Consider the following 26,469-nt stretch of genomic DNA (forward strand, 5'->3'; position numbering starts at 1 on the left):
CCCATATTGTTTGGTTCCTGTGAATTAGAACTATCAGCACGTCTATCAAGGCCTTTACATCGCCACAAAATGACTTAAAGTTGTTTAAAGGATTTTTTAATCTTTTATTCAGGAACAAAAAAAAAACTACACAGAAACACAACGCCTAAGATAATCATGTTAGCATATAACTGCTTAGTTAACTTCCTGTATAAACAGAGCAAATTATAATTGTATACAACAATTTTATTTAGTTATGTTTGGTCCACCAACTTGGTCTGTCTGTATCTTGTTAGAGCCGGGGTGGGGAACCTTTTTCCCATGAAGGGCCATTTAAATTTTTACAACATCCTTGAAGGGCCATACTAATTAAACAGAGCGAATGTGAACGCGCAAAGCAACGCAGTAGACACTAAAACGTGTACATAAATGAGATAAATAACATAAGCGTTTAGTTTATTTAATAGAAGAGCAACACCCTGAATTTCAGGGAGGGCGCAGGGTTCTGTTGGGTAAAATAACCTCTGCTAGAAAAGTTAAGACACACTGCCATTCATTTCACCTTTCTGTGCAAAAACAGCAACTTTTGTTAATCCTTTTATCAATGGACTGCTTTTATATAGTGTTTTTCCAATCTTTTCCGATCACTCAAAGCACTTTACAACACATGTCATTCACCCATTCACACAGATGTCAGAGGCTACCATACAACGTTGGCGCACATCAGCTCGTCAGTAGTGATAACCATTCATACACTCACACACCGTGGGGTTCAGTATCTTGCCCAAGGACACTTTGACATGCTGACTGCAGGGGCTGGGGATTGGACCACAAACCTTCTGAGCGGTGGATGACCACTCTACCTCCTGAGCTACAGCTGCCCTGGAGAGAGCTGCTTGTTGGGCCAAACTCCGAAGAGTGTTAACTTTATGCAAACGCACTCGTCCTTTCAGCTCGTGCAGTTTGGCATGTTTCGTGCAGTAATGACGCTCGAGAGCCTTTTTCATCACCGCAAGTGTGTCCGCACAAACTAGGCACACTGGCCTTTTACTTCCACAAAGAAATAATCGTTCGTCCATTTCTCCTGGAAAGTGCGACATTCTGCATCCACCTTTCTCTGTTTTACACTCGCCATGCTGCGTTCGCTGATGTAAATGACAGTCTCGTTTAATATTGAAGTTTTTTAACATGACGTGACCACGTGATGACACGTTCCGCTCGTGTTGTGTTCAAGGACCCTGACTTTGGACAGGAAAAACAGTCAGTCGCCCGTTTTATTCTATTGCCTTTTTTTGGAGTTGATTTTTTTCGTGTGTTTATGAATCACCTCGAGGGCACGGCCCGGAGGTTCCCCACCCCTGTGCTAAAGTGTTGACATTATTTAGCAGCCTGCTGTTTGTTACTTCCTGTGAGTTTTTTAAATGATCAAACTACAGAAAAATGCACTGTTTTTCAAAATAAACCACTGTTATGCTGTGAGATTTAGTGATAATGCATTAATTTAAAAGAGATTAATGATTTTTATGCACAAAAAAACATCCACCATAGGGAGTGAAAGTAAAAGTACAGTGGATCAAGTGTATCAAATAAGTCATAAGATAAGATACAATCTAATTTAATCCAAGGAAAATAGTTGCAATACATAGCGGTGGTGCAAATATAAAGAGAGACTGTCAACAACCGCCCCAGGTCAATGACAGGGAGAAAGACACCCAGCGTGTGGGAACAGCTTAGTATTAACATTGAATATTGTTACCATTTTAAAGCATTCCTGAATTGGATAAAGCTGGGAAGAAAAAGGGATAAGGGATCTGAATTGACGAAGTTCATTTAATGTCCATACCTGTAGTTTTGGACAATTTTGAGCAATTTTATATTTTGTTGCGACTCCTTTTTACTTTCTTACGATGTGCAGATAGACTTAACAATCACTACATCTACACTTTTTGCAAAGATGTGTTGAGAGTTGCATAGATGGCCTTCAGGGAGATGGCGGTGAAAAATGTTTGGAGAGTTGTGTGTCAAATTGTGGTGAAAGCTCCTTCTTTTGTAATTCAATTAGGTTTCAGAATGGGCTGCAGCAGATGCTGTCAATAATTCTGTGCAGAGGCTTAAATACAGTATCAGATCCAAAATGAGTAATTGATCTAAATCATCCTGTCAAAAGTCCAAATTACGTGTGTGTGTGTGTGTGTGTGTGTGTGTGTGTGTGTGTGTGTGTGTGTGTGTGTGTGTGTGTGTGTGTGTGTGTGTGTGTGTGTGTGTGTGTGTGTGTGTGTGTGTGTGTGTACATGTTTAAATACTAAATGTGTAAATTTTGATATTCAGACTGAGGTCATTTTGACAGAGCCTCACTTCTTCACGGTCGAGGTTAGACTAATAAGATTACGATGTGGGTTGGTTAACTTTGGGTGAAGGGTTGAGGTTAGAAATGTAGGCCTCAGGGTTAAGGTTAGAAATGTAGGCCTCAGGGTTAAGGGTAGGATTACGTGCAAAAGAATGAACGTTGTCAGGGCCCTGTGTGTGTGTGTGTGCGTGTCTAAGTAAACTTTTGTGTCTACACTCGTGAATGTTTGTTAATTTCTGTGAGGCTGAGTATGTGAATTATTGAATGTAGTAGTGTTAAAATAATTAATCAATCAACAGAAAATTCAGATTTTTTATGTATTGTTTAACCTGCATTAACTGATTTGTTTGGCCATGCACAACTTATAAAGGCAAACACCTTTCTTATTGACATAACCTACAGACACGGAGCAACGGTAGCATTTGTTTGGAGTCCTGTTTCTAGTCACCTGGCAAAGTAGGTTCAATATTCACTGTGCTCATAGCTCAGTTTTACACTTCACCTTCTCCTGAGGAAAATATCTGGCTGCTAAATGCTCCACTATGTTCGTCAAGTTCGACTTTCGCTGTCTGTTGTTTGAGCCGTTTAAACAGGAAACGAGGTTAATGAGACCAGTGAGATTGAACCAAAACAGTAAATCTGCGGTCGATCAACCGAAAGCAATGAGCTAAAAGATACTAAAACATTAAAGAGCTGACAGGAACTGCAGAGTCATTTGAGAATTCTCTGTGGGTTCGTGGCTATGAGCGACCAGAGCATGTGAGCGGAGATCAAGTGGGCGGGAGGGTTTTGGATGAAGCGCAGAGCAGATTTTTTTCAAAGTTGGAGCTTCACCATATCTCCCGCCCCATTTTTCTCCAATTTCGCTCAGGTACCTACCGCTCACACTATAAATAGTTTGAAGGCTCATTCATAACGTTGGCATTCAAATTCTAAATCATAATTTTTTTTAGCACGTCTTTTCATTTAGTTTAAACCCAGTATTTCTGCACAGATGCAAATAAAGATTAGGCCACACTAATATTATTAGTATTAAACTATATCGCTCGCCGCACACAGAGGGAGGCATGCACTGACAAGTTATAATAATTAAACAAAATGTATTTCATTTGAATCGTAAAAGATTAAAACTTTTATCCGATGAATCCCTTGATGCTAATGGAGGATTTTTCAATAACCTCAATAGAATAGAAAAGCTTCATTCAAAAACCTCAATAGAAGCTTTGAATGTAAGAAAAAAAGTTGAGCAGGGGAGTAAGGAAGGAATAAAGAGCTCAGTTCACATGCTCTGTGAGCCACCCTTTTCACATTAGACATAGTCAGTTCATCCCTTGTTGATACAAACATATTGATTAGTGCAGTTTTAAAGTTGTTTATCAAGATCAAAATACAAAACATTCCAGCTCCTCAAATAAAAGGATTTGTTGCTATTTTATTTTACATTATTACAAATGTAAAACCTCTGTACTGTTTGTCAAACAAAACTACAATTTTAAGACGTCATCTTGGGAACTTCTAAGGGAAATTTCCTGACGTTGTATAGACTAAACAATTACTTTGTTACTTTTTTATAATGAATATGGATTAGTTGCAGCCCTGGTTTTGCAATGTCTCCTGATAGGATTGGCTTCGTTTGGGTCTTCCTTTTTTATCCCCAGCTCGTTGATGTCATTGTTCTAGAATATTATTTCTGTTCTTGAGTAGTCACACACTGGAAGACAGACAGTTTGTATGACGGAAGCGTGGGCGTGTGATTGATGTCTGTCTCCAAGCTGCTCTGTGTGTTTACACATGATGGTAAATATACTGTTGGTCTTCTTACCACATACAGATACTGTTTCTGTATGCATATGATTGTGTGACTGTATACACATCCATGCTGTTTTGTTGTGAACTTTTGACCTTGTCGTCACAATTATGATGGGAATGGCTGCACTGGATGAGATTTGAGGTTGAGAGACGCATGAATGTGGAAAATACAAGCGATGCAAAAAAAAGATAGTGGGTTTTTAATATGGGGATTAGTGAGAATATGACATTCTGGCTGCTATGTATGTGACTTTGAAGCAGAGCTGTTACATGCAGTAAATAGGAAATTAGTGACTGTGTCCAAAGCTTATGTTCAGAGTGACACTCCAAAAAAAAAAATAGCAAGATAAGCCGTTAACCCCAGCAACAAAATACAGCTCATCTGTTCAAAGCCCGCAAACTGATGGTATGTACGTCTGAAAACAGTAAAAGATGACATTCAAGTAAATGCAGAGAGAATTTCAACTATGTATAAGGAGATTACATTAAGCTCTTTCAGGTCAATTGGGGTCAGATACAATGGTGGAAATAACTGCTGCACAAACCAATCATATACAATAAAGCTCAACAGACGCTAAAGCTCTGGTATGACCTCAATTTTCCAAGGGAACAGCAACAATTTATCAAAAAATATACAAAGGGATTGTCGGTTTTAGGACAGCTACGAGATTTATTAAATCACCTAAAACTATCAAACACTCGCATAGTATTCTGACTACCAGCTCAACTTAAATTGTACTGCGACCATCAGTGCAGCTCACTGCATGCTAACCAGTATAGCTGTTAATGTAGGCAGTGTCACTGACGGGTCAAAATACACTTTTAGTGTACTTTTCCCTTTTATGCTAAGTGAAATACAGATTTATATTACAGTTTATAGAGGCAGGACCAATGAATGGATAAATGGTTAAATACTGGATGCTTTATCTTTTAAAAAGCAGAAGTCCTGAGGAAATATCCAGCTTGTTAGCTGCTTAATATTCCTCTGTTTGTTATTTGGCGCTGGGTAAGTAGACTGCTGTTAGATACAAGCTGATAACAGTGAGAGAGAAACCAAAACAATCAGTTGAAAAAAGCTAAAATGCTCCACAGAGGGGAAACTGCAGGTTTGGGTGATAATTCTCTGAGTAGTGCAGCTTTAAGGTACGAAAAACAACACACAGCATCTACCATATGTTGAAACATGGCCACCATCCAAGCTGTAGCGACAGATGGCTTTGAGGTACTGGTGAAAACGTCGGATTCATGGTTTATACAAACAAGATCCTGATATTGTACAGCAGCTGTTGTGAGGAAGTGGAACACACACACACACACACACCATCTGTGCAGTGTGATAACCCTAACCCTAACCCACTGTAAAGTATATTAATAGTAACTAAAAATAACTTGAACTCCAGGCATGAATATTTACTATGACAGAATTTTGTACTGTACTTAAATCACATTTTATGATGATATGTTGTCAGTGTTGGTTTGCAAGCTGCCAATTACTTCCCACTGGAAGAAGTCAAACTACAGCAAAGCTAACCTAGTGATACATCTAGTTTGGTTAATTAAAGCTGCTTAGACAAAGTAGTTAAAACTGCTGTCTTAACTTTTTTGAGGGTGATTTTGAGCATTCTCAAACCTAGCTGGAGTAAATAATATTAGTAATCTTTCCACTAGGTTACCTGCATCAGGGCAAGTTTTAATACTATTCCTTCAAGGGTGTAGTCATGCCTAACGATAACTTAACCCCTCTTATCAAAACTCCCTTCAACTCCATTCACATTCCCTTATTGTCGATAAGACATTTGTGTAAATGCAGCTACCCTTCATTTTGCTGGATTCATCCATACTTTATATCCAACATAATTTCTGTCAAATGTTGTATTTGTACTATGTTGTTTATCCTGTACACACGACATCTATTGCACGTCTGTCCATCCTGGGAGAGGGATCGCTCAATCAGTTGCTCTCCCTGAGGTTTCTTCCATTTTTCCCCCTTTAATTGTGGGGTTTCTTTTAGGAAGTTCTTCCTTGTGCGATGCGAGGGTCTAAGGACAGAGGGTGTCGTAACCTGTACAGTCTGTAAAGCACACTGAGACAAATGTATCATTTGTGATATTGGGCTATACAAATACATTTGATTTGATTTGATCAGTGTTTTACATTATGAGGCCAAGTTCATTGTCAGTTCAGGAAGTAATGTGAGGTTCAGACAGGGTGGAGTGTCCTACAGTGAACAATAAGGGTGTGGAGGTCAGGAAAGTTGATGGGCATTCATAAATAAATCACAAATGTTTAGTCTTGATATAATTGTCGGTTCTTTTCCTGTCTCTCACCAGTAGTTCATTTTATTGTGAGCAGTTGTTCCCTGCCCTGCTCTTTATATTTTAATGCTCATTTTATTTTAAATTAACACAATTATATTGAAATATTCCTTCCATTCAGTTTTCGGTGCTTTAAAAGTGTAATCCGTAACAGAAGATTATTTTTGTTTAAAACCTTTTGTTAATGTGAAGACTTACAGGAAAAGGGAATTTGAACATACAATGCAAAAGTTGGCTTCAGAGAAAAGGACGAAAAGCATTTCACAGCTAGTGGGTTTGTTAATTTGGCAGCTACCAAAGGTTTGTTCATAATTTCTTTTTAATGGATTGTTTAGATGTTTTTTAAACTAAAGTGTGTGCATACAAGTAGCAAACTCCTTTAAACTTGGTGCATAGGCTGTGTGCAGTAGTCAGCAGTAATGTTATAGCTGTGAACGTAGCATGTACAGTATTTGTCACTGAATAAATCCTACAACTCCTCAAGACCGAGCCAAGTTCCCTTTGTGTCTTGCTTGCAACCTGCTGATTAAAGTGAAAAGGGTTAGCCCCGATGTTAGCGACAACTGCTCAGGCTCAGTTAAGGTGGGCTGACCTTTTTAAGGTGGACCAGCTATATTGTAGTGACAAGTTGCTTCTCCGAGGTTTCTATGGACCGACAAGAGTTCAAAAGTAATAAGAGAATTTCAAAGAGTAGATTGTCAAATTGACAACTCATTCATAAGGTTTTCAAAGTAAATATGTGAAATTAAAGGGACATTCTCCAACTCTGAATTACGTATTTATATGGATTGGTGACGTGTGAATTGCGTCAGTAGGCCTATCTGAACCCCATATTGGAATGGATTGGTTTCCATCTCTAACTATATTAAAACATAAATGAGTTAAAACCATTTAAATTCTACAGTACTGTACGAATAAAATGTATGCATAGTTAATGTTTTAATTTTTAAGAGAAGCATTCAGGAGTTTACATTGTACAATAACCTCAATAACATTTAAGCATAAATAGTGTGCTCATTTCATAATGAGTGGCAGTAACTCCTCATCAAATACTTTCTTTCCAGGGAGCTAAATGGGATCAATCCAATCTTCTGACAGGATCAGGCAGCTTGGTAATTGCAATTTTGTGTGTGTGTGTGTGTGTGTGTTGGTGAAATGTGAGTAGTTGAAGGAGGCTGTGTGCTAATGTTAAGTGTGCCACTTGATTTCTTATACTTTTGACCAAAACAATTATTGAGATCAGTCACAATTTCGTCATTAAAAACTGCCAGTTTTAGTGTACTTCTACTCCTACTTGAAAAATAATTGTATGGGATTTAATCTAGTTTAGTTTTGTTGTGTTGTGCCTTAATGCTGCCACTGCTGGTTTATGCTTTTAATGTTGCTGTAAAAGCCCAGTCACGGAAGCATTTGAAACTATTTTGTGGCTAAATCAATTCATTTTAATGGTTTTGCCATAATCGGTGAATTCACTCGAGGGTGAAAATGCTGTGTTGCACAGTCCAGTTTTTATTACCCTTCTCTGTCATTCTGAGTTATAGGGCTACAGTAATTGTACAACTGACAGTTATCCAGCTAGCTAGCTCTTATAGCTTATTTTCTCTACTTCAATAACTTTAATTGTATGAAATGATGTGCAATCCAGAGAACGACATGCCTGGTGGTAATTCACAGCACAGTACTGACACTATTGAACCCTGTGTAACTAGCAGAACTAACATGTTCCCTTGCTAGTGGTTAGCTCACCAGCTTCAGCAGTCTACTGACCAGCGCTGTGAGTAGCCCCTATGTCACCCTATCTATCACCGCCTATTTTATAAAAACATATACAGTGCATTTTGTTGTAGCCTATCACTTACTTGTATGACAGGGCCTTCAGGCTTACCGTTGCTATGATAACACAATGGCTATCACCTGTGTGATAGAGCTCTGTTAACCTCGTTACGACTGACTGAACATTTGTTCCAGTTTTGTTACAAGCTATTGAGTTATTGTTTAACTTTTATGGTGGAACAAGGAATCGTTTATTTGTCTTGATAGCTTTCATTGACAAAATCATTATAATCACATATGTTATTGCTGTTCCCTTTCTTATAGTATCTCTATTTCAACAGCACTGTGTGTTCCCGACTTGAGATGTCAGTGTCAGGTCACATGGCCACAAACACCAGATCAGATACTCTAGGCTACCCGATGGTGTCAGGCTTCAGTTTATCACATCAGCCATCAAACATGGCTTTGTGTAATATTCTAAAGCCTTGACACAATTTATTTGATTTGGACACTCTCCACCTGCAGACAGTATCCCTCTGTCTTCAGAGCTGGATATGTACTGTATACTGTTTGTTATATTTCTCACCAATTTACATTTTTGTAAAGCTTTACATTTTATTTCTGTTGAGTTGAAGCATATATTAGGAAAACTATTAAGTTTTTTTACTCCAAGTTTTGTCTCATGTCTCAAAATAAAATAATGATATTAAATTACATATATACCGTGATATAAGATTGTGGCCATATCGCCCACCGCTAGTTTTGGCTTTGTGTGCGGAGAGATCCAGAGAGAGAAAAAAGCGGTCACCATTTCACCGTAACACTGTACTCAAACCTATCCTGTGTGTCCTGGTTGATCTTTAAGTCTGTCTCCCCCTATCTGGGTCAACCCATCAGCCCCCTACCACGCTCAGCACTGGTCTGCCTTTCAGAAAAGTACCTTTTTTGTGAGTTGGATAGGTGGGGTTAGAACAGCCTCAAAACACTCGGCCTCAGTTTGCAGCAGATAATTTGACTGCATTTTCTTCAATAGTGTTCTGCTCCCATGTTATTCTTTGTCTGTTTTAAAGGGATTTTCACACAGAAAACAAATTCATACAAAACTGCTCGGCTTAATTAGGTGGTTCTAACATTGTGTGCAATGTTTGTGTGTGTAAAGGTCTGTTTTGCAACAATAATGCTCTTACAATTTTCAAATACAATTTGGCTTTGGGAAATTAGGCCAAGCTTTAAACTATCTTCCTTTTGTTGTTGTTTCCGAACTTATAAGAACAGTAACCAAAAAGCTACATTTGAATAAGAGGCAGAATCCATAAACTGTAAAGAATACCCAAACCTATTGAATGTGCTACCAAGTGATTCCAGACTCTTATAGTCGCGCTGTGCACCAACATCAGAAGTTAATTACCTGCTACAGGAGGACTGGAAAATCAAAAATCTCCCTGAAGTAATGGTCTGTTTTTGCCATCAGACAATATACACTGAACCTGTCAATCTTACCAGAGGAATGACTTTCATTTTAGTGTACAAGAGAGTGCAATAAAATGCCTTATAATTTGATATGTTTGGATTACAACTATGAACTGATGTTTAAAAGCAGTATAATTACAGATTTAAGGTTTACTTATGAAAGTAATGCATTACAGTCTCTCAATGACAAACGAGGATTAATCTGCAACACCAGGGAAAACGTGACTTCAAGTCATTCACTTGTCCTCGGTATGAATTGAAAATATGGATTTAACTGCCACATTAATGACAGTTCAATGGGACTGGAACTCAAACTGTAAGCTACCTTGAGATGGAGGTTTCTACAGACATTCTCCTACTTTATGCTACATTGCATACAAATGTGTTTTCTCTACTTTATAACAGATGCTGTAGCTGAACCAGTGAGTTGTTGCTCACTGGGGAGCAGCTGGGGTACTGTAAATCTTAGTAGCACCAGCACGGCTGCAAGAGCTATGGCCACATGGTTCACCCTACTCACAGTCCCTCAGGGGATATAAAGTACTGTATCCTCCACACATTGAACTGATCTCCATCTAGATCAGTGTGATTGTTTGTCCATTTATGACAACACTGGTGTTTAACACAGTTAACAGAGTTGCAAATATAGTTAATGTTCATGCCTGGTCTGACTGTTTTTCCACTAGTTCATGACACATAAAGACCGTGTAATCAGATTGACAACATGACATTGGACAACTTGTCTAGGGGGCTTTATCTGGAAGACGTGACTGGACCTGTCAGGCTGTGTCAGGCCACCAGCTGTGGGGGCCCGGCTGACATCCAGTGTGACACCACCCGTGGTGTTTTGTCATCTCTGCTCCCTAACCAGAGAAAGTAAGTGTGGCAGACAGGTATTTTCACAACACATGATCCTCAAATTTGCAGCGGTGGCTGTAAGAAAGAGGCCCAGCAATTTGAGATTGAGACTGCTTCGTCAGGCAGTAAACCTCAGTGGATCTGAAATGTTGTGAAAATCGAAAAAAGTTGCTTGCCAGTGCTAACACCCACAGGACATCACAACACTGCCAATAAGACGAGGAGCTCATTAATCACCCCTTAACCTCTTAACGGGTGGACGGCCCGCCATGTTTCTTTACATTTTAATAGAGGTTGTATCTTTCCCTGTGTTGCTTACAATGCCATACATCGTTAGAAAGCTTAGAATCTCGTCTATTTAGTAATCAAAACAGTTTTGAGATCACAATCACAACAGCAGGTACAATCAGCTCCTCAAACTAGCAAGCAAACTCGAAATCAAAATCATAACATTGAGCCAACTCACCTATAAAGCCTCATCATAATCCTGTAATCGGTAATAATCCAAAAAAAAACACTTCCTGTGTCATTGCAGAGGTCCAATAGATCGTTTTCAGTAAAAATATATTGATCGCCAACATTGTCACATCGATAAATGTCCATGAACAGCTGTTGTAATCTTTGAAATCAGCTGATCGATGTGTATGAAATTCAGTATATTCAGACCACTATTACTCAGTGCCAGAAGCACTTGGAGTAATTCTAACTGTTTTGCAAGAACAATAAGAGAGTTATCTTTTGAATGAGACCAAAACCATATATGCATATAGTGCGCAGCTTTTAATTTACTTTGGGTATGTCATTTATAGGTATTTTCGGACAAATTCAGAGGTTAAAAAAAAGCAAAGATCAAATACTTGAGATCTGAAATAGGTAACTGTTAACACTATTCCTTTCACCGTGTGCTTATCTGAGAGTAACTCAAAGAAGAATCTCCAACCCAATGGGATAGTGTTCTCCGTCTAATAAGGGAATTACACAGAACCTCTTAAAATTAATTTAGTCAGGAAATGACCTTAAATTTAAAAACATCATTCTTAAGCATTTAAATTTAAATAATCTTCAGTCTACTTGCATTTGGCTGCTTTATGAAAACAGCCGTAGTGCTTCATGTGAACTAGAATCCTGTTGTTAGTGCATAATGCTTCTTTCCACTCAGCTGTTCGTGGTTTTTACTCTCCTAGTAGAGAGGGCACTTGAGGTCAGTTTGTAAATCCCTTCTTTCCTTTGCCACACCAGGATATGAATGAACCACTTCTACCCTAAATACATACCATGCATTGTTTCTTTTTCACTATTCTCTCATCTGTAACGGAGGAAGCTATTGACAGATTTTGTCTTCCAGCATACATGTTGTGTTATTAATTGACTGTGGGTTTCTGTACTCATCCATGAGTCTTGAAATAGCTTCTACAAGAGAAGTGAGGAGATTAAACCTGCAGAAAGTCTTATCATCCACGCCTGTCACTGGCTTCATTCATAAACTCAATATCCGCAAATCCAATAGTGACCTAGGGACATAATCACTCAGCTTCTTCTTAGGGCCGCTTCTCTCTCTCTCTCTGATTATTATTATTAATGCAGTTCAAGTAAAGTCTTAACATCACAGATGTTGTTTTGTGTGCATTTCTGTGCACACCCGGGAGCTGCCCATGATAATCCAATTTTCTTTTTTCCTGTCATCGAGGTAGCTGGGAGATATTTTGAGTGAATTCCACTAGACCTCACTAAATTCAAATTTGTTGGCACAGTTACTGATCGCTGAATCATGTATGAGCAGTCAGCAGCTCAGTAATGAAGAAAGAAAATTCACAAGAATGATTTCTTAGAAGGAAAGAAAAGGTGTAGAAAGGTAAATCACTGAGGGATTTATGTTTAACATCACAATGGCAAAGTACTAGGTCTAAGTGCCAAGGTCAATAAATGTGTATCCAACAAGCTGCAACCTCCGGTGCTGAAAAATGGAGAACTGCAGTTCCTCAAATGGCCACTTGAGGCTGGTTTCAAAGGTTAGTCAATACCCATTGACACCCATGTTGAAATGCCCAAGTTTACAGCCTGGTTCATCTCTAGACTCACGCCCGAGGAGCAGACTTGAAGCTGACAGGATGGTGTCTAGAATGGCTGGGTTTCTTCCCAAGAAGCCTTGGAAGTCTGACAGAGGCTTCGAGGACCTCGTAGGGCCAGATGAGTTCCCAGGAATAGGTTTGGGCCTGGAGCCGGAGTCAGGAACCCAATGTTTATGAAGTGCCGAATGGCTAGCTGACTGGGAGGCTGGCAATCGGGGGTGTTTAAAAGTCTCTAAGCCAACTCCTCAGCCAGGGCTGATCAGCCGCTTTCCTGCGTGCCATCCTAAGAGCAGCCTGTTGGACCTCCCTACAAAAGGCTCTTTTCCACTCTCCATGAGCACATATGAGGAAATATGAAAGCACATAAGTAAACCAATCTGCTTGGTCCTTTTTAGATCGGTTTGTTCTGTCACGGTGTGGTCCATCCTATGGCCGTTGAACTGTGTCGGAGAAACACTCATTTTTTTACATAAAAAATGAAACTCCCATGATCTACGCTCCTTATTTTGTTATTGTTTTGATTGTGAAAACTCTAGTGACAGACAATTACCTATTGTGCATTTAATAGTCTTATGGCATAACTTCTATCTGAATTAGACGACATTTCTAGCAATGTATTGCATATACTTTGTGTGTATGTATAGACTGAATATATAGGAATTTAAAGAATTCAGAGACAAAAGATCTGGGCTAGGATACAAAACAACACGAAAATAGACTAGAGTATTAAAACATCTAACAAGAGTCGTCACAAATGTAATATACTCTACTTTTCTTACCAAACTGAACAACTGGACAATGAGAGTCTCGGTCAGTAGGTGACAAAGAATCCAACGACCAATGACAGAACTATAGAGTTTGCTGAGATGGCACATTTTGAATGACAACAGTCAGAGCAGCACTTCTCGGGGTCAGAGTACTGAAAGACGTCACTGCTTGACAAACAGCATGACTCTGGAAGCAAAACAATTGATAAAAATGTAACTCTTCAGGTTTGGAGGAGATAGACAGCTCACAACCAGTCTAACAACATCCCTGCTGTGAAGTGTGATGTTGACAGTCTCATGGCTCTGGGTGCTCTTTCAGCACCGAGGGACACTGGACATGTGATGTTGGAGGGAAAAAAGCAGCCAAATGTGGAGCCCTATGTTATGTTTATGTATCCAAAGGTTCAATGATTAAACCAAGATCAGTTCTTGGTTTACACTTAATTCTGGGTTTGTGTATAATTATGGGGAATAAACATATAATTGGCCAGTGTTTATGTTGTGAGTTGGAAATGCTGGTGCAGCTGATTGGAGAAAATAAAAGCACACCGATTAGTAAGTGGCTTGCAACAAATGAAAAGTATTAAGCATTAAGTATTAGGTGGAAACCTAGAGGGAGTAGCCTCTTGAATTATTACCTGATTTGATTATTAAAAAGAGGAACAAATTAGAAAAGAGAAAAGCCAAAAGGCGGTGCTTAAATTATTGGATGAACAAGCAGAAGATTTAAAATAATCTCCCCTGATTTACTCTAAACTCCATATCAAATCACAGATCTTCCATATCACTGCAGTGGCTTCAGGACAAGAAAGTGACCATCCTGTATGACCTAGTAAAAGCCAGGTCTAAAACCCCTCTGGAAAATGTGTGGAAAGACCTTAGTATAGCTGCTCACAGACTCTTCACTTTCAGCTTGACTGCAGCGGACTAACTGTATTCTGAAAAATAGGACAAAATCACAGAATCAGAGGTGACATTAATGCCAACATTAAACTATTTACTTGGGTGGTTAAAACTAATTTGGATGGGATGTCAGTATGTCTAAAAAAATCAATTCTAAACATTTTTTATGATAGTCTTCCACCAACAAAACAAAACGGAAAGCATCTCCATATTCCATTTTAGAGATTATGCTGCATACACCATAAATTGTGGATTCTGTCCAAATGGACTGTATATCTTTTCAGCTTGCCACGAGTGTGTCAAAATTCATTACGAACTACAGTGGGAAAAATGCTCAGATGGGCTTCACTTGTTCCTAAATCGGTTGAAAGTGTGGGATTGCAGAATTGGAAAAGGGACACAGCACCAGGCCACATCTTTCCTCAAGCCAAATGAAAACTCTGTGATGCGTCAATCACAGGACTAGTCACAGTGACAGAGACAGTGAGGGAGAGAGTCCAACAGCCAAAAGAGCCAGCTGCCTAAAGCCATTCACGATATGACTTTGTCAAGGTCAAGGCTGTTGATACTGAGTGACTTTAAAATCCTGTAACAGGGTTGTTACAGTTAAGAATAGCCCAGGGAGGGAAAGGGAGACCCTTAAAGATGACTGTCAACACCTTCTTTGAACATGGAAAACATTTTCTCATTATGCATGGAGCTTCACTTACCACAGCCAACACTGCATCTGCACACACATACAGTTTTCACTTGTTTCTGTTACTTAAGAGGACCTTCCACTGGCTTAAATCCCCAACCCTAAACTATACCAATAACAAAGTCTTAACCATAAAATGTAATGGTTTTATCTTGTGGTGTCCTTGCTTTCAAGGTCCTCACAATGAATATAAATAAATATAAAAGTGCACACACACACACACACACACACACACACACAGTCCCACACATACAGTTAAGCTCTCTAGTAGCTAAATATGGGATCTTGTGTCAACAGCAGGTGTATATAATTCCCTACAAAGGGCAGCTGAATGATAACTATAAAAGCGCAAAACGTAATTAATAGGCACATGTGATCCCTGACAGTGGAATGGTTGGTATGCTCTACATGAGATAACAGGCCATTGGTCTGATCAGTAGTGTGCCTCTAATACTCAGGTGAGACGGACAGGTCTGCCTACGAGTCGGTAATGTGTTTCTGATACTGAAAGACCCGTTGCTCTGCAGTGATTATAGAGATATATGATGCGTGCAGTTCCCGTCTGACTTGCAGTAAATGCACCTTGTCATCTGTGACAGGGTGTTGTCACATAGGCAACTGCATCTAGACTTGTCATGAGGCCACGTAATATGCTGCTCAATACTATACATACAACACAGTATATGTGGTGTGGCTAGATGAGGTCATGACAGGCCACTCATTGGTAAATAATGATAAAATGCATAGATCTGTATAATTGGGGAACAGTGGAAACACAAAGTGGTGTGTGCCTACACACACTGATTCAGTTTCTACAGAGTATAATAAGATATTGTCTCTTTTGTGTCTTTCAAGTGCATGTCATGTATTTCACTTGAAAGAAGTTCAGGATCACAGCCGCTGTCTGTCAACATGTGCAACAGTGTGATCTCCAACAAGCCATCTCCAATTTCCCCATTAGTTTGGAAACAAAGAATACACTTGTGTGCCTTTTGATTACTGGCAGGCCCGTAGATCATGTCCGTGCTGGCAATTAGAAAAGTGAATTATTTCGTAACTCCCTTTTCATTATTCAGCAACATAAATAGGTGGCACTTGAAGTTCACACACGCTAAATCGTAGAGTGAAACTCCCAAATGTGTTAATGCATTCACACAAGTGCACAAACAAAAACAATCCAACATTTGCAGATACATGTCCTCTCAACATCTAGCCTTGAGGCCCTTTCCCTTTCGCTTATGTAATGAAGTAGCAACAAAAACAGATGGATGTCTCCAAAGGATTGTGTTTGTATTTATGCATGTTTTAGCATATTTACAAATCATGTACACTTAAATTACTGCCAGCCATTTCATAGCTTTTTGGATTTTCAAAGGACTGTGCTTCCTGCCAGCCATCCTTGACTCAGATTGTCAACATGGGACATCTTCAGTCTGATAGTTTTATATCGGTCAAAGTTATAGTTCTGTGATAATGCAGTCACCACTCCAGTTAATTAATATAATTAGAGTTTCGGGCTTAAGGACGAAGATGTCAATGAAATTTAACCCAAGCTTAAAATGGTCTGGTCAGAAAACACCTGGGTGACATTACAGATGATGTTTTTCTACCATATCCTCTGTAAGATTACATTTGCTCTCAACTACAACAAGCAACTATGGTAAAACAAACAAATTAGTGGTGCAGTCCTTTTTACGGGCAGATAGTTCCAAAATGTTTCTCATTGAATAATTTGCTCCGCACAATCGCTCACGCTCTCTTTGTCTTGTTCATTTGAATGACCAATCTGTTCTGCTTGAGTTGTTCAATGACTAATGTGTCCTCCCTTGTCTCTCCTCTGGGTGTTTGTTTGTTTGTAGGGAATATCTTTGTGGTGAGCCTGGCAGTGGCAGACCTTGTGGTGGCCATCTACCCGTACCCTCTGGTCCTCACCTCCATCTTCCACCATGGCTGGAACCTGGGTTATGTTCACTGCCAGATCAGCGGCTTCCTCATGGGCATCAGCGTCATCGGCTCCATCTTCAACATCACCGGCATTGCCATCAACCGTTATTGTTATATCTGCCACAGCCTCAAGTATGATAAACTATACAGTGACAAAAACTCTGTCTGCTATGTAATGTTAATCTGGGCGCTGACTGTGGTGGCCATCGTGCCCAACCTGTTTGTGGGTTCACTTCAGTATGACCCACGGGTTTATTCCTGCACATTTGAGCAGTCAGCCAGCTCAGCCTACACCATCGCAGTGGTTTTCTTTCACTTTATTTTACCCATCATGATTGTCACATATTGCTACCTACGCATTTGGATACTGGTTATACAGGTGAGGAGACGGGTCAAGCCAGATAACCGGCCCAAGCTAACGCCACACGACGTTAGAAACTTTGTCACCATGTTTGTGGTGTTTGTGCTCTTTGCCGTTTGCTGGGCGCCGCTCAACTTCATCGGCCTGGCCGTCGCGATCAAACCAGAGGTGGTGGTTCGTCTCATCCCGGAGTGGTTATTTGTGGCAAGCTATTTCATGGCCTACTTCAACAGCTGCCTTAATGCCATTGTGTATGGTGTGCTGAACCAGAACTTCCGGCGTGAATACAAACGCATTGTTGTGTCAGTGTGCACGGCACGCATCTTTTTCCAGGACAGCTCCAACGACGCGGGGGAGAGGCTCAAGTGTAAACCATCACCCCTCATGACCAACAATAACCAAGTCAAGGTGGACTCTGTCTGAACCAGAACTCAGAGGAATACTGAGTGGACATAAAAAGATAGGCTGTGACTGCGAGTAAAAAAAGAAAAAAGAAAAATACCAAATATAAAACAGCTTATATCCTTTAAACTGTCCACAGTCTGTCATATGGTGCTATCTGACCTCACAGTAAAAACAGAGCTTTGTCTTTCATCAAGCACTTCTGACTCTGCAGTACTTGTAGTACAGTAAATATATGATGTATGTTTTGTTTTTCATGTTTACAGTGATGATATAAATGTATCATGCATATAAGTATTTATTTTATATGAAATGTCATGTAGAAATATAGTAAGATTTATTGGGTTCCAGTTAAATAAGGACAACATTTTATCAGGCATATAAAACAATTCTACAAAACTTGAAAATATAACCATAAGTTTATAAATGAAGTTAACCAATTTTAACAACCTCATTTGTTAATTGAGATCAAGCAATGTGGGTTGCTGCTGTCTTATTATACCCCGCAATACATGAAGTGGAATATATATTTTAGTCTCTCTCGCTCTCTCTCTCTCTCTCTCTCTCGCTCTCTTTCTCTTTTCCACCTTGTGAGCTCATTATACAATACTGTATGCATGGATATGCAGGAATAGTTCAAATGCTAAATAAAATCTGATATTGATGGAGGATCTGCTTTAGTCTTGTGTCCAATTTTACTTCCAAATGAAAGTTTATTGCAATTCTGTAAATGCATTCCATATTTCTATTTTTTCTTTTTCAGAGTTTTAACCATTATCATAACCATGTACTCCCCAAAGCAATTGCTGAGATCTCGGTGCACAGCCTTACTAAAGAGAAGTTCAACAGGGCAGAAAATACAAACTGTTAGATGATTAGAACAAAGTTCTCAGTGCATCCGAAAAGTATGTGTTTGCACAGCTGCAACAAGTACGGTAGATCAAAGGGAGGTCTCTGAACTCTGATGGATGTGACAATATTGTTTAAAACCTGTATGATTGTTTGACTGCTTGTATTTCTTGTAAAATCGTGTTCACAATGTAAAGGACACTATAGCCTAATTGTACATCATGTTTGCATGTGTGTTGCTAGTGTGCACAACCCGGTTAGTGGAACACAGACAAAGGCATCATGCATTACAGAGGGGAGTGGCTCAGCTATCCACTTGGATTACATAACAGCCGCTGACCATCATCCTCAAAGCAAAAGCTGAAAGAGAAAGCTCCCAGCAGACTCCCTGCCCCCTTCTCTTTCTGTTTAATCCCAAGAGCTGTGTGTGGCAGGAAAGGACTGAATGGGTTGTTGATGAGCAAATGTAAAAATCCAAGGGATTTACACTGTCCCCAAACAGTTATACTGTAATCTCGGCCCAAATACTTTTATAGCCCAGGATGTACAACAATAAAGAAGATACAAGTTAGGTGTTACATGAACAATGGAATTTATTTAGGCCTATCTTTCATTACTGTTTCAATACCAAGATAAGAAGAAAGAACGTATCCTTTACTGCGGCAAAGCCATAGATATACAGTAGATCCTTCAAAAAGCAGAACAAAGCCCACACTGGCTTCTGTAAAGTCTGCAATCTGTGAAAACTATGACAGGAAAGATCTCAATTCCTTGAAAAATGTTGTTGTTAGTGGAAACATTTTCATACACTGAACATGTCTATACAATATCTATTCAGTAGACTCTCAGACAAGAGTCCCTGGAGTGTTACTGTTGAACTATATTAACACTGATTAACTGATTATTAAATGTTCAGTTTACCCAAAGCACAAAAACATAATGACACAAGGGCCGACTAACCAGGACATTGTTTCTGGAGAGGTAGGTTGCTGTTCGATTTGTTAAACATAATGTTCCCTTGTGCCACAAAACAAAATTCAGTCGAGTTCCTTTGTCTTGAGATGGTGGCAAAAGTCAAACAGAGTTGTATTCTTCATGACTATATTACAAGAGTAATATTTGATTTGTGAGTTTGTTCTTTTGAGGTTCTCCATCCACTCTCAACTTTGAAAAATGTACAGTAGAATAACTGATAAAACATTTAAACTCAAGGTTTACTTGCTGGCCATGAGATGTAAAAATCATCACCTGTCACATGACCAGTTTTTTCTTTGAGTAAACTAATGACAATTGCTCAAGAATGTCATGGGATGAGTCTTGGGGTCAAATTTACAGTCATTAATCAGGGAGTCAGTTCTCCTTCTAAAGGCTAATTCATACTTTCCAAGTCTGGGTGGTCACGAGGGTCCGCTTTGGGCCGTACCGTGCAGATAGATAGCAAGGCGGCTGCGTATGATCTAGTTTGGTTCCACAGTCCATTCCAGTTGGTGATGGAAGCACCTCTAGCTGGTTTGCCAAGAAGAAAAAGAAGAATATAACTTCATAAATTATTGTTTTGAAGAGGTTGTGTGAAGAGATCCACTGTTACGACTGTGGAATTGGAAATGCGCATGCATGGAACGCCAGACTGACACGGAACCTAAATTGTAGTTTGAATGTAACGGCGACCATGTTCACGTGACTAGTACAAGTCCGTAACTTAATTGTTCCAATTTGAACTTTAATCGTGGATTCATTGATGTTTTTGGCCGCTTGGGAGCAGCACAACAAGCTGTAAACACAACAGAGGACATACAATAACCTTAAAAAGTGAAAAAGTTGCTATGGAACATGTTAGCAAACAGTTGCCTATTAATTAACACATCATGCAGACAGCAACACTAGCAGGCATACTTCTGTCCACCCAATGAATGTAAGTCCAATACTCACTCTCCTTTTAGCTCTGTTTTGGTCTCCACCATCTTCCAAGGGAAATATCTGACTCTTCACCAGCTAGTTATTAATTTTGAATGTCTGCTGTTTAGTGCTGGACAGGTAACGTATAGTGTTTTTCTTCCAGAGCTTTTTGCTGAGATGAAGTTGGTGAACGGGTGAAGTGAGCCGAAACAGCAACGTCAACAACAGACTGTTAAAGGCCCATAAAATATAAACAATGAGCTGAAAGATGCAAGCCATTGCAAGCAGCAACTTTTACTTTACACAAAGTCATTTAATCCATTGTTAATGTCAAAATAACAATTAGTGGAGCATCAGGGAATTTAAATATTAAACAACATTAAACAAGAAAAGGGAAAATAAATCCAACAAACACATAACGTAACACAAACACATAGTATTTACACTGTTTAACATTACTCTGCAGCTCAGTGTCCGTGACACTGTAATGGTTATTCTATACAAAAAAACAAAACAACATGCTCTCATCTGGAAGGTAACACAGTATCTTGTTGCAATGTTTGTTTAGGTCCAATGAAAGACGTCTGAAATTGCTAAAATGCTGAATAATGCAGCTCTGTCCTCTGAGAGAAACATAATCCACAGACTATTCAGTGCTGCCACCTGGGCCCCTTAAAGCTCCCCAGAGCTGTAGAAGCCTGATATAGGAAATCACTGCACTCTATAGTCTGAGAAAGACAACAGACAGAAGATCATAATGATCTCACCACCTGTCGAGTTACATAAAATGACATGACAAAGATGTGTGTTGAAAAGAGGTGACCATTAGCAGCCTATTTGTGCTGTGCTGATGATACCCTGTTCTATCTGTCCCACCTGCTAGAAGACTTTAGCAGTTAAAGAGCCAGATATTTCATATGGGAGTTGGCAGTTCGTCTATCTATATGTAAGTATGCATTTGCCACCAACAATTGGGGACGGGTTAGATTGTTAAAATTCGAAGGGTATGGCTACGGGACAGTTAAACTTGATTAATCTTCTAATCAGCTCAGAGGCAGAGATGGCCTGAAAAGAGAACCTAATACCTATCTCACTAAGCTAATTTAAGTGGTCAATTTAACTCCTGGAGGCCTCTTAATTATGCAACATGGACAGAACTCAGAGTTCTTTGTTTTATTCAGAAAAGTCACATCGTTTATTCAAGGTCAAGATCCATTCAATTTTGTATGCATCAAAGACTTACTTAAAGTATGGATGAAGCCTGAAAGAAAGTCTTTCTCAAATGGTTATGATGTCAACATGACATTTTTTGATGAAACAGCATATAATGTTCACATTTAAGGATCAATGGTAGAAATGTTCCCATCTAGATGACACATTTAAACTCTCCTATGGTTTCAGTAGGAGCTGCAGTGACATTTGAGAGTTCAGAATGACGCATATAGTATGCAAGACAAATACCAGAGGATATTATATACTGTAGGAAAAACTACTTTGAAATTGGAGCTATATTAGCATAGGAGTATACGACATTAAACAAGCATCATCTTTTTTATTCGTGTGAGTGTGTACCATACTTCGTGTGAGCACTGGATTATTTCATCAGAGGATACTGCCAGGAAAGGCACATAGATGACTCATGTTTGAGGAAATGGGCTTTAGTTGGCTCTCAGAAAATATTGACAATACTAGTCCTCATCCTTTTCTGTATTACTTTTGAGATTTTAAACATCCTGTGCAGTACCTGTGGACACCGTTTCATTGGACATGAGTCATATGTCCATATGTGACCGTGAGGATGGAGAACCTTGGCAGCCACCTTCGGTATTCTTAAGAAGCGCTTGCCAAGGGAGTGTGAGGCTGATATCCTAATAGAGTGAGGTGAGATGTAAGTGGCCTAATTAATGCGACACTACTTTGACTTTCTGAGATAATTAGATTTTATTTAAAAATCTCTTTGCAGGTGATGTAATTATCTGCCATGGAACACTGGGTATGTAGCTCAAAAGCACACACGCAGCTCTGTTCTATTCAAATCCAATAAACTCGTTCGAGATGAACTGCGCCTCTCCTGGAAAGCGGACGAGATCAGTCGACAAAAGCTGCAATCAAGATAAACTGTATCCAACCGCCTTCACAGTCCATTCAGCAAGTCTTAGAGAAACACTCACATCCCGTTACATCTGATCCCAATTTAATAAAACGTTATCATCTATTCAGCTTGTACTCAGTCTCCAACAATTCTCTTTTTTAAGAATGCTCCTCTGTATGACAGGTAGCGTATCAAAATACAATATAGGCTATGTGTGATCATCACGACAGCGGGAACATGCTTCTCCGAAGTGTATACAAGCATCTAGGTGAAGCACATTCCAGTTACCACAGTGGGAAGGCTTCGTGCACTGTTAACGGAGATGACTAAACCTTAATTCTCTTAGCCACCTCAGTCATCAATCAATAAAATGTATGCGGATATTGTTTTTATTGTTGTTGGGGTTTTTCTTTTGGTGTGTGTTTTCGATTCCTCTTAGATGCTGAGATTCAATCCCATGATTCTACAGGACAGTGTACTTCCCCGCTACACCATCTTCAGTGCCAATCCACTCCTACAAGCACAGAGAAAGAGAAGGACCTTATTGGATCAGTGCAGTAAACATGTAAGCATTCACGGCACTACCCCTCTTTATCCCTGGATTACAGGCAATGATGTCATTTATGAAAGGCTTTTTCAGAGCTCTTTTTTCCTAAAAAGGGCTCTGCTATTTTTCCTCAAAATACTGTCATTCATTTTTTTTTTTTTAAAGCTGCTTACTTTCCTTGATTTGGTTGAACTTAATCTAACAGTGCTGGTAGTGTTGGGTGGACTGGACTAGATCAACTTGGATATTGTAAGGTGGATATGATACATATCAAGTGCATGTTAGTTTAAGGCAATGTCTCAAAATGTCACTACTTATATTGGTTTATACTTATCAGCTACAGTGCCTTTTGTCTGTAGCGTCTTCTATAACTTGTACGATTTTAGAAAAATAGTTTCACTTTAAAAGTAAGTGAATCATGTATTGTTATACTGAACTAGTCCAACAGTATGTTAAATATATTTTCAAAATACAAAGTATCCATGCCATGGTCTAGAGAGGTGTGAATGTATGACCAGCGTGGTAGTCTACACGTCTGTATTTAACCACTCATTGTATTATTTACACTGAAGTGCAGTCATATTTCATTTAATGTTGGCAGCTACTTATAGAACCCTGAGAGAAGTGTACGCACGAAAGGTTATCTGGGTCACTGATCATGTAATTCCATGTACGTCTTTGTGTGTGTGTGTGTGTGTGTGTGTGTGTGTGTGTGTGTGTGTGTGTGTGTGTGTGTGTGTGTGTGTGTGAGGGAGGGAGAAAAAGGCTAATAGAGATACATAGTTTTGCCAACGTACAATTTACATATGTCAATGCGGGTCAGTTATTAGAACGAGCAGGTAGCCTAGAACATAAAAACTGATAAACTCACTTTGAGCATAAAATAATTGTCAGCCTAGGAAAGACGAGGAAAACACTGAATATCTGTCAATGTCAAATGAATTTGCTGAGATTAAATAATGTTTGTTGTTCTTATGGTTGCATAGATAATACACTAAATCCTGTCATGACTGGCAGGTTCAGGAGTCTCCATCCCTCCCGTATGTGCTTGGGCTGTGTCCCAATTCAGAGGCTAGATCCTCATAAGTCCCCATTTCTGGACTGAATACATCATATTGGTTTGACAAGGACGGTCCCATTTCAGTTCCATTTCCTCGAAAGGCAACCAAGAAATGCAGAAATGCTTATTTTGCATTAGTGGTGTATCACTTTGCAGTCCCCAAAGTCCAATAATCCATTGAGCACGGGTCTGTTGTAAATGCTTGTAAACATTCAAGCAATCATCATGATCTCATAAAGTCAGAGAATATCACTTGACCACATTTTATTAAACAGTCATCGGTAAATGTCAAATAAAAGACACTGCAGAGGGCGGCCAGACAAATCTAATTTATCTAGTAATAATAATACAAATAATACAGTTAACTTGTATAGCACTTATTAAAACCAGCGTAACAAAGTGCTTTAAAACAAACACATAAAACACTCAAAAGTGTTTTAATAATCAATCGTAGTTTTAGTGGGAGAAGGCTACTCTGCTTACTGAACAGGAAGCAGGTTTGAAGATATGTGAGAGAATCAGGTGTAGTGGAACTGGTGGAAACACACTGAGGGCACTGACGTTCATTTCAATTATTGTTCTTAACTAAATACATTTTGGTGAGAAAAACTGAATGTAAACATAGCAAGGTTGGAAAATTACCTATGAACTGCCTAAAACATTCATAACCCAATAACTATAATAAACTGAAGATAAGTTTAAGAATCTTAATGACCCGGAGGTTGCATCAAATAATTGTATTGTATTTTGCTAGGTCACTTTATCTAGAAGCTGTAGTTGGTTGAGGCGTTGAGAGTTTATTATCAGCTGACTCTGTTTTTGACAAGTATATCAAATATATTTTAAAAATAGCACATGAATGTAACGCTCTGGTTTGCTTTGTAGTCTTCAACAAAGACAGCAATGAGATCTGACTCTTACGTTGCATGCTCTATTTATGCATGTTCAGTAACTGAATCAGGGCTTTAATTTTTCAAGGCTTTTTAACCGTTATGTTTTCACAATATGAAAATGACTCAGACGTAGTGCCAGTGCAGGCTTAACAGCCAACTAAACAGCAAAGGTTATATTCACACTGAAGCCAAAAGCACAAATACTGCTGTTACATCGTAAGAGGGTCATGCAGTCGGAATGAAATGAGCTATTTAGATACAACAAGCACACACACACACACACACACACACACACACACACACACACACACACACACACACATACACATACACACACACACACACACAATCTCAGTAGATCTACCGTGAAACTGTACTTATGACATTAAGAAGAAATAAGAAATGAATTCATGCGTATTATCTCAGATTATTTTCCTACTGTAGCTGACTTTGAGTGGTAGTCAAAGAGTTATTTATTGGCAGCCATGTAACGATCTGCTTGTTCTTTGGTGTCCTGTTTTATGTTGAAGTGTTCACTCCCCCTTGTTATATGTCTAGTTGTACTTCCTGTCTGTGTCTTTACCCTCCCCTTCTGATTGTTAATGTGTTCCACCTGTGTCCATTTACTCTGCCCTTGTGTTTCTGCCTTTCTCCCCCAGCTGTGTTTTGTTCCCATGTTTGGTGTCTGTGTATTTATCCCTGTCTGCCCCAGTGTGTTTTGTCGGATTGTCATTCACGGCTCTTGTGACTTTAATGTTTCTTCTCACAGGTGTACAAAGCAGGACACTATTTTAGGAAATATGCTGTTTTGTAATGTTTTGTTGTAATATTTATCATGCATGAAGTATAAAGCTGGCGGTTAGCTTAGCACAGACACAGCTAGTCTACACTTTCTCCAAAGTTCAAAAATATATCTTAATACATTTGAATTGACTTTGTGTGAGATCACTCCACGACCAAAAAAGATCAGCATCGTGCTTTAATGAACTCACCGTATCTTGTTTGTTTAACACAAACAGAAAAGTAATTTGTGGTAATATATGCTCCAAAGTGTCTGCAGACTGTACAAGTGCATTGACATCTCAAAGAGAGAAAAGAAAGTCTGATGTTTTAAAAAAAATAATAAATCACTGTATTAAAAATGAGCGTATAGTTATTTCCAGCTCTTTTCATTATAAAGTGGCATATTCAGACCATCCAATATATCCCTTCGATGGAGGATGATGGCGTCTGAATGTGGAATTAGCGCATGCCTCCACAGCGTCTTTGTAAGATTCTTTACTTTTAATGACTGCACTAATTAAGAAGTCCTCCTCGGGTACTGGATAAAACAGGAAAAGTAATGATGGATGGGTTTTGAGACAAAGAAAGAAAGAGAGGAGAGAGAGAGAAACGCCCAAGGGCAGCCCCAGTGGGAGATAGTGCTCTGCTCTGTTTC

General features: G+C 39.2%; 1 protein-coding gene across 1 annotated transcript in view; it reads left to right on the forward strand.

Moving 5' to 3' along the window:
* The window catches only part of mtnr1aa (melatonin receptor 1A a), a 29,377-nt gene extending 11,012 nt beyond the window's left edge, over positions 1–18,365 (forward strand). Inside the window, exon 2 of the mRNA XM_029440894.1 lies at positions 16,847–18,365. Coding sequence (XP_029296754.1) covers positions 16,847–17,715 — 869 coding nt within the window. The 3' untranslated portion in view covers positions 17,716–18,365. The remainder of the gene's footprint in view (positions 1–16,846) is intronic.
* Positions 18,366–26,469: the final 8,104 nt, after the last annotated feature.

This window comes from Cottoperca gobio, chromosome 1 (genome assembly GCF_900634415.1).
Source record: "Cottoperca gobio chromosome 1, fCotGob3.1, whole genome shotgun sequence".
NCBI lineage: Eukaryota > Metazoa > Chordata > Actinopteri > Perciformes > Bovichtidae > Cottoperca > Cottoperca gobio.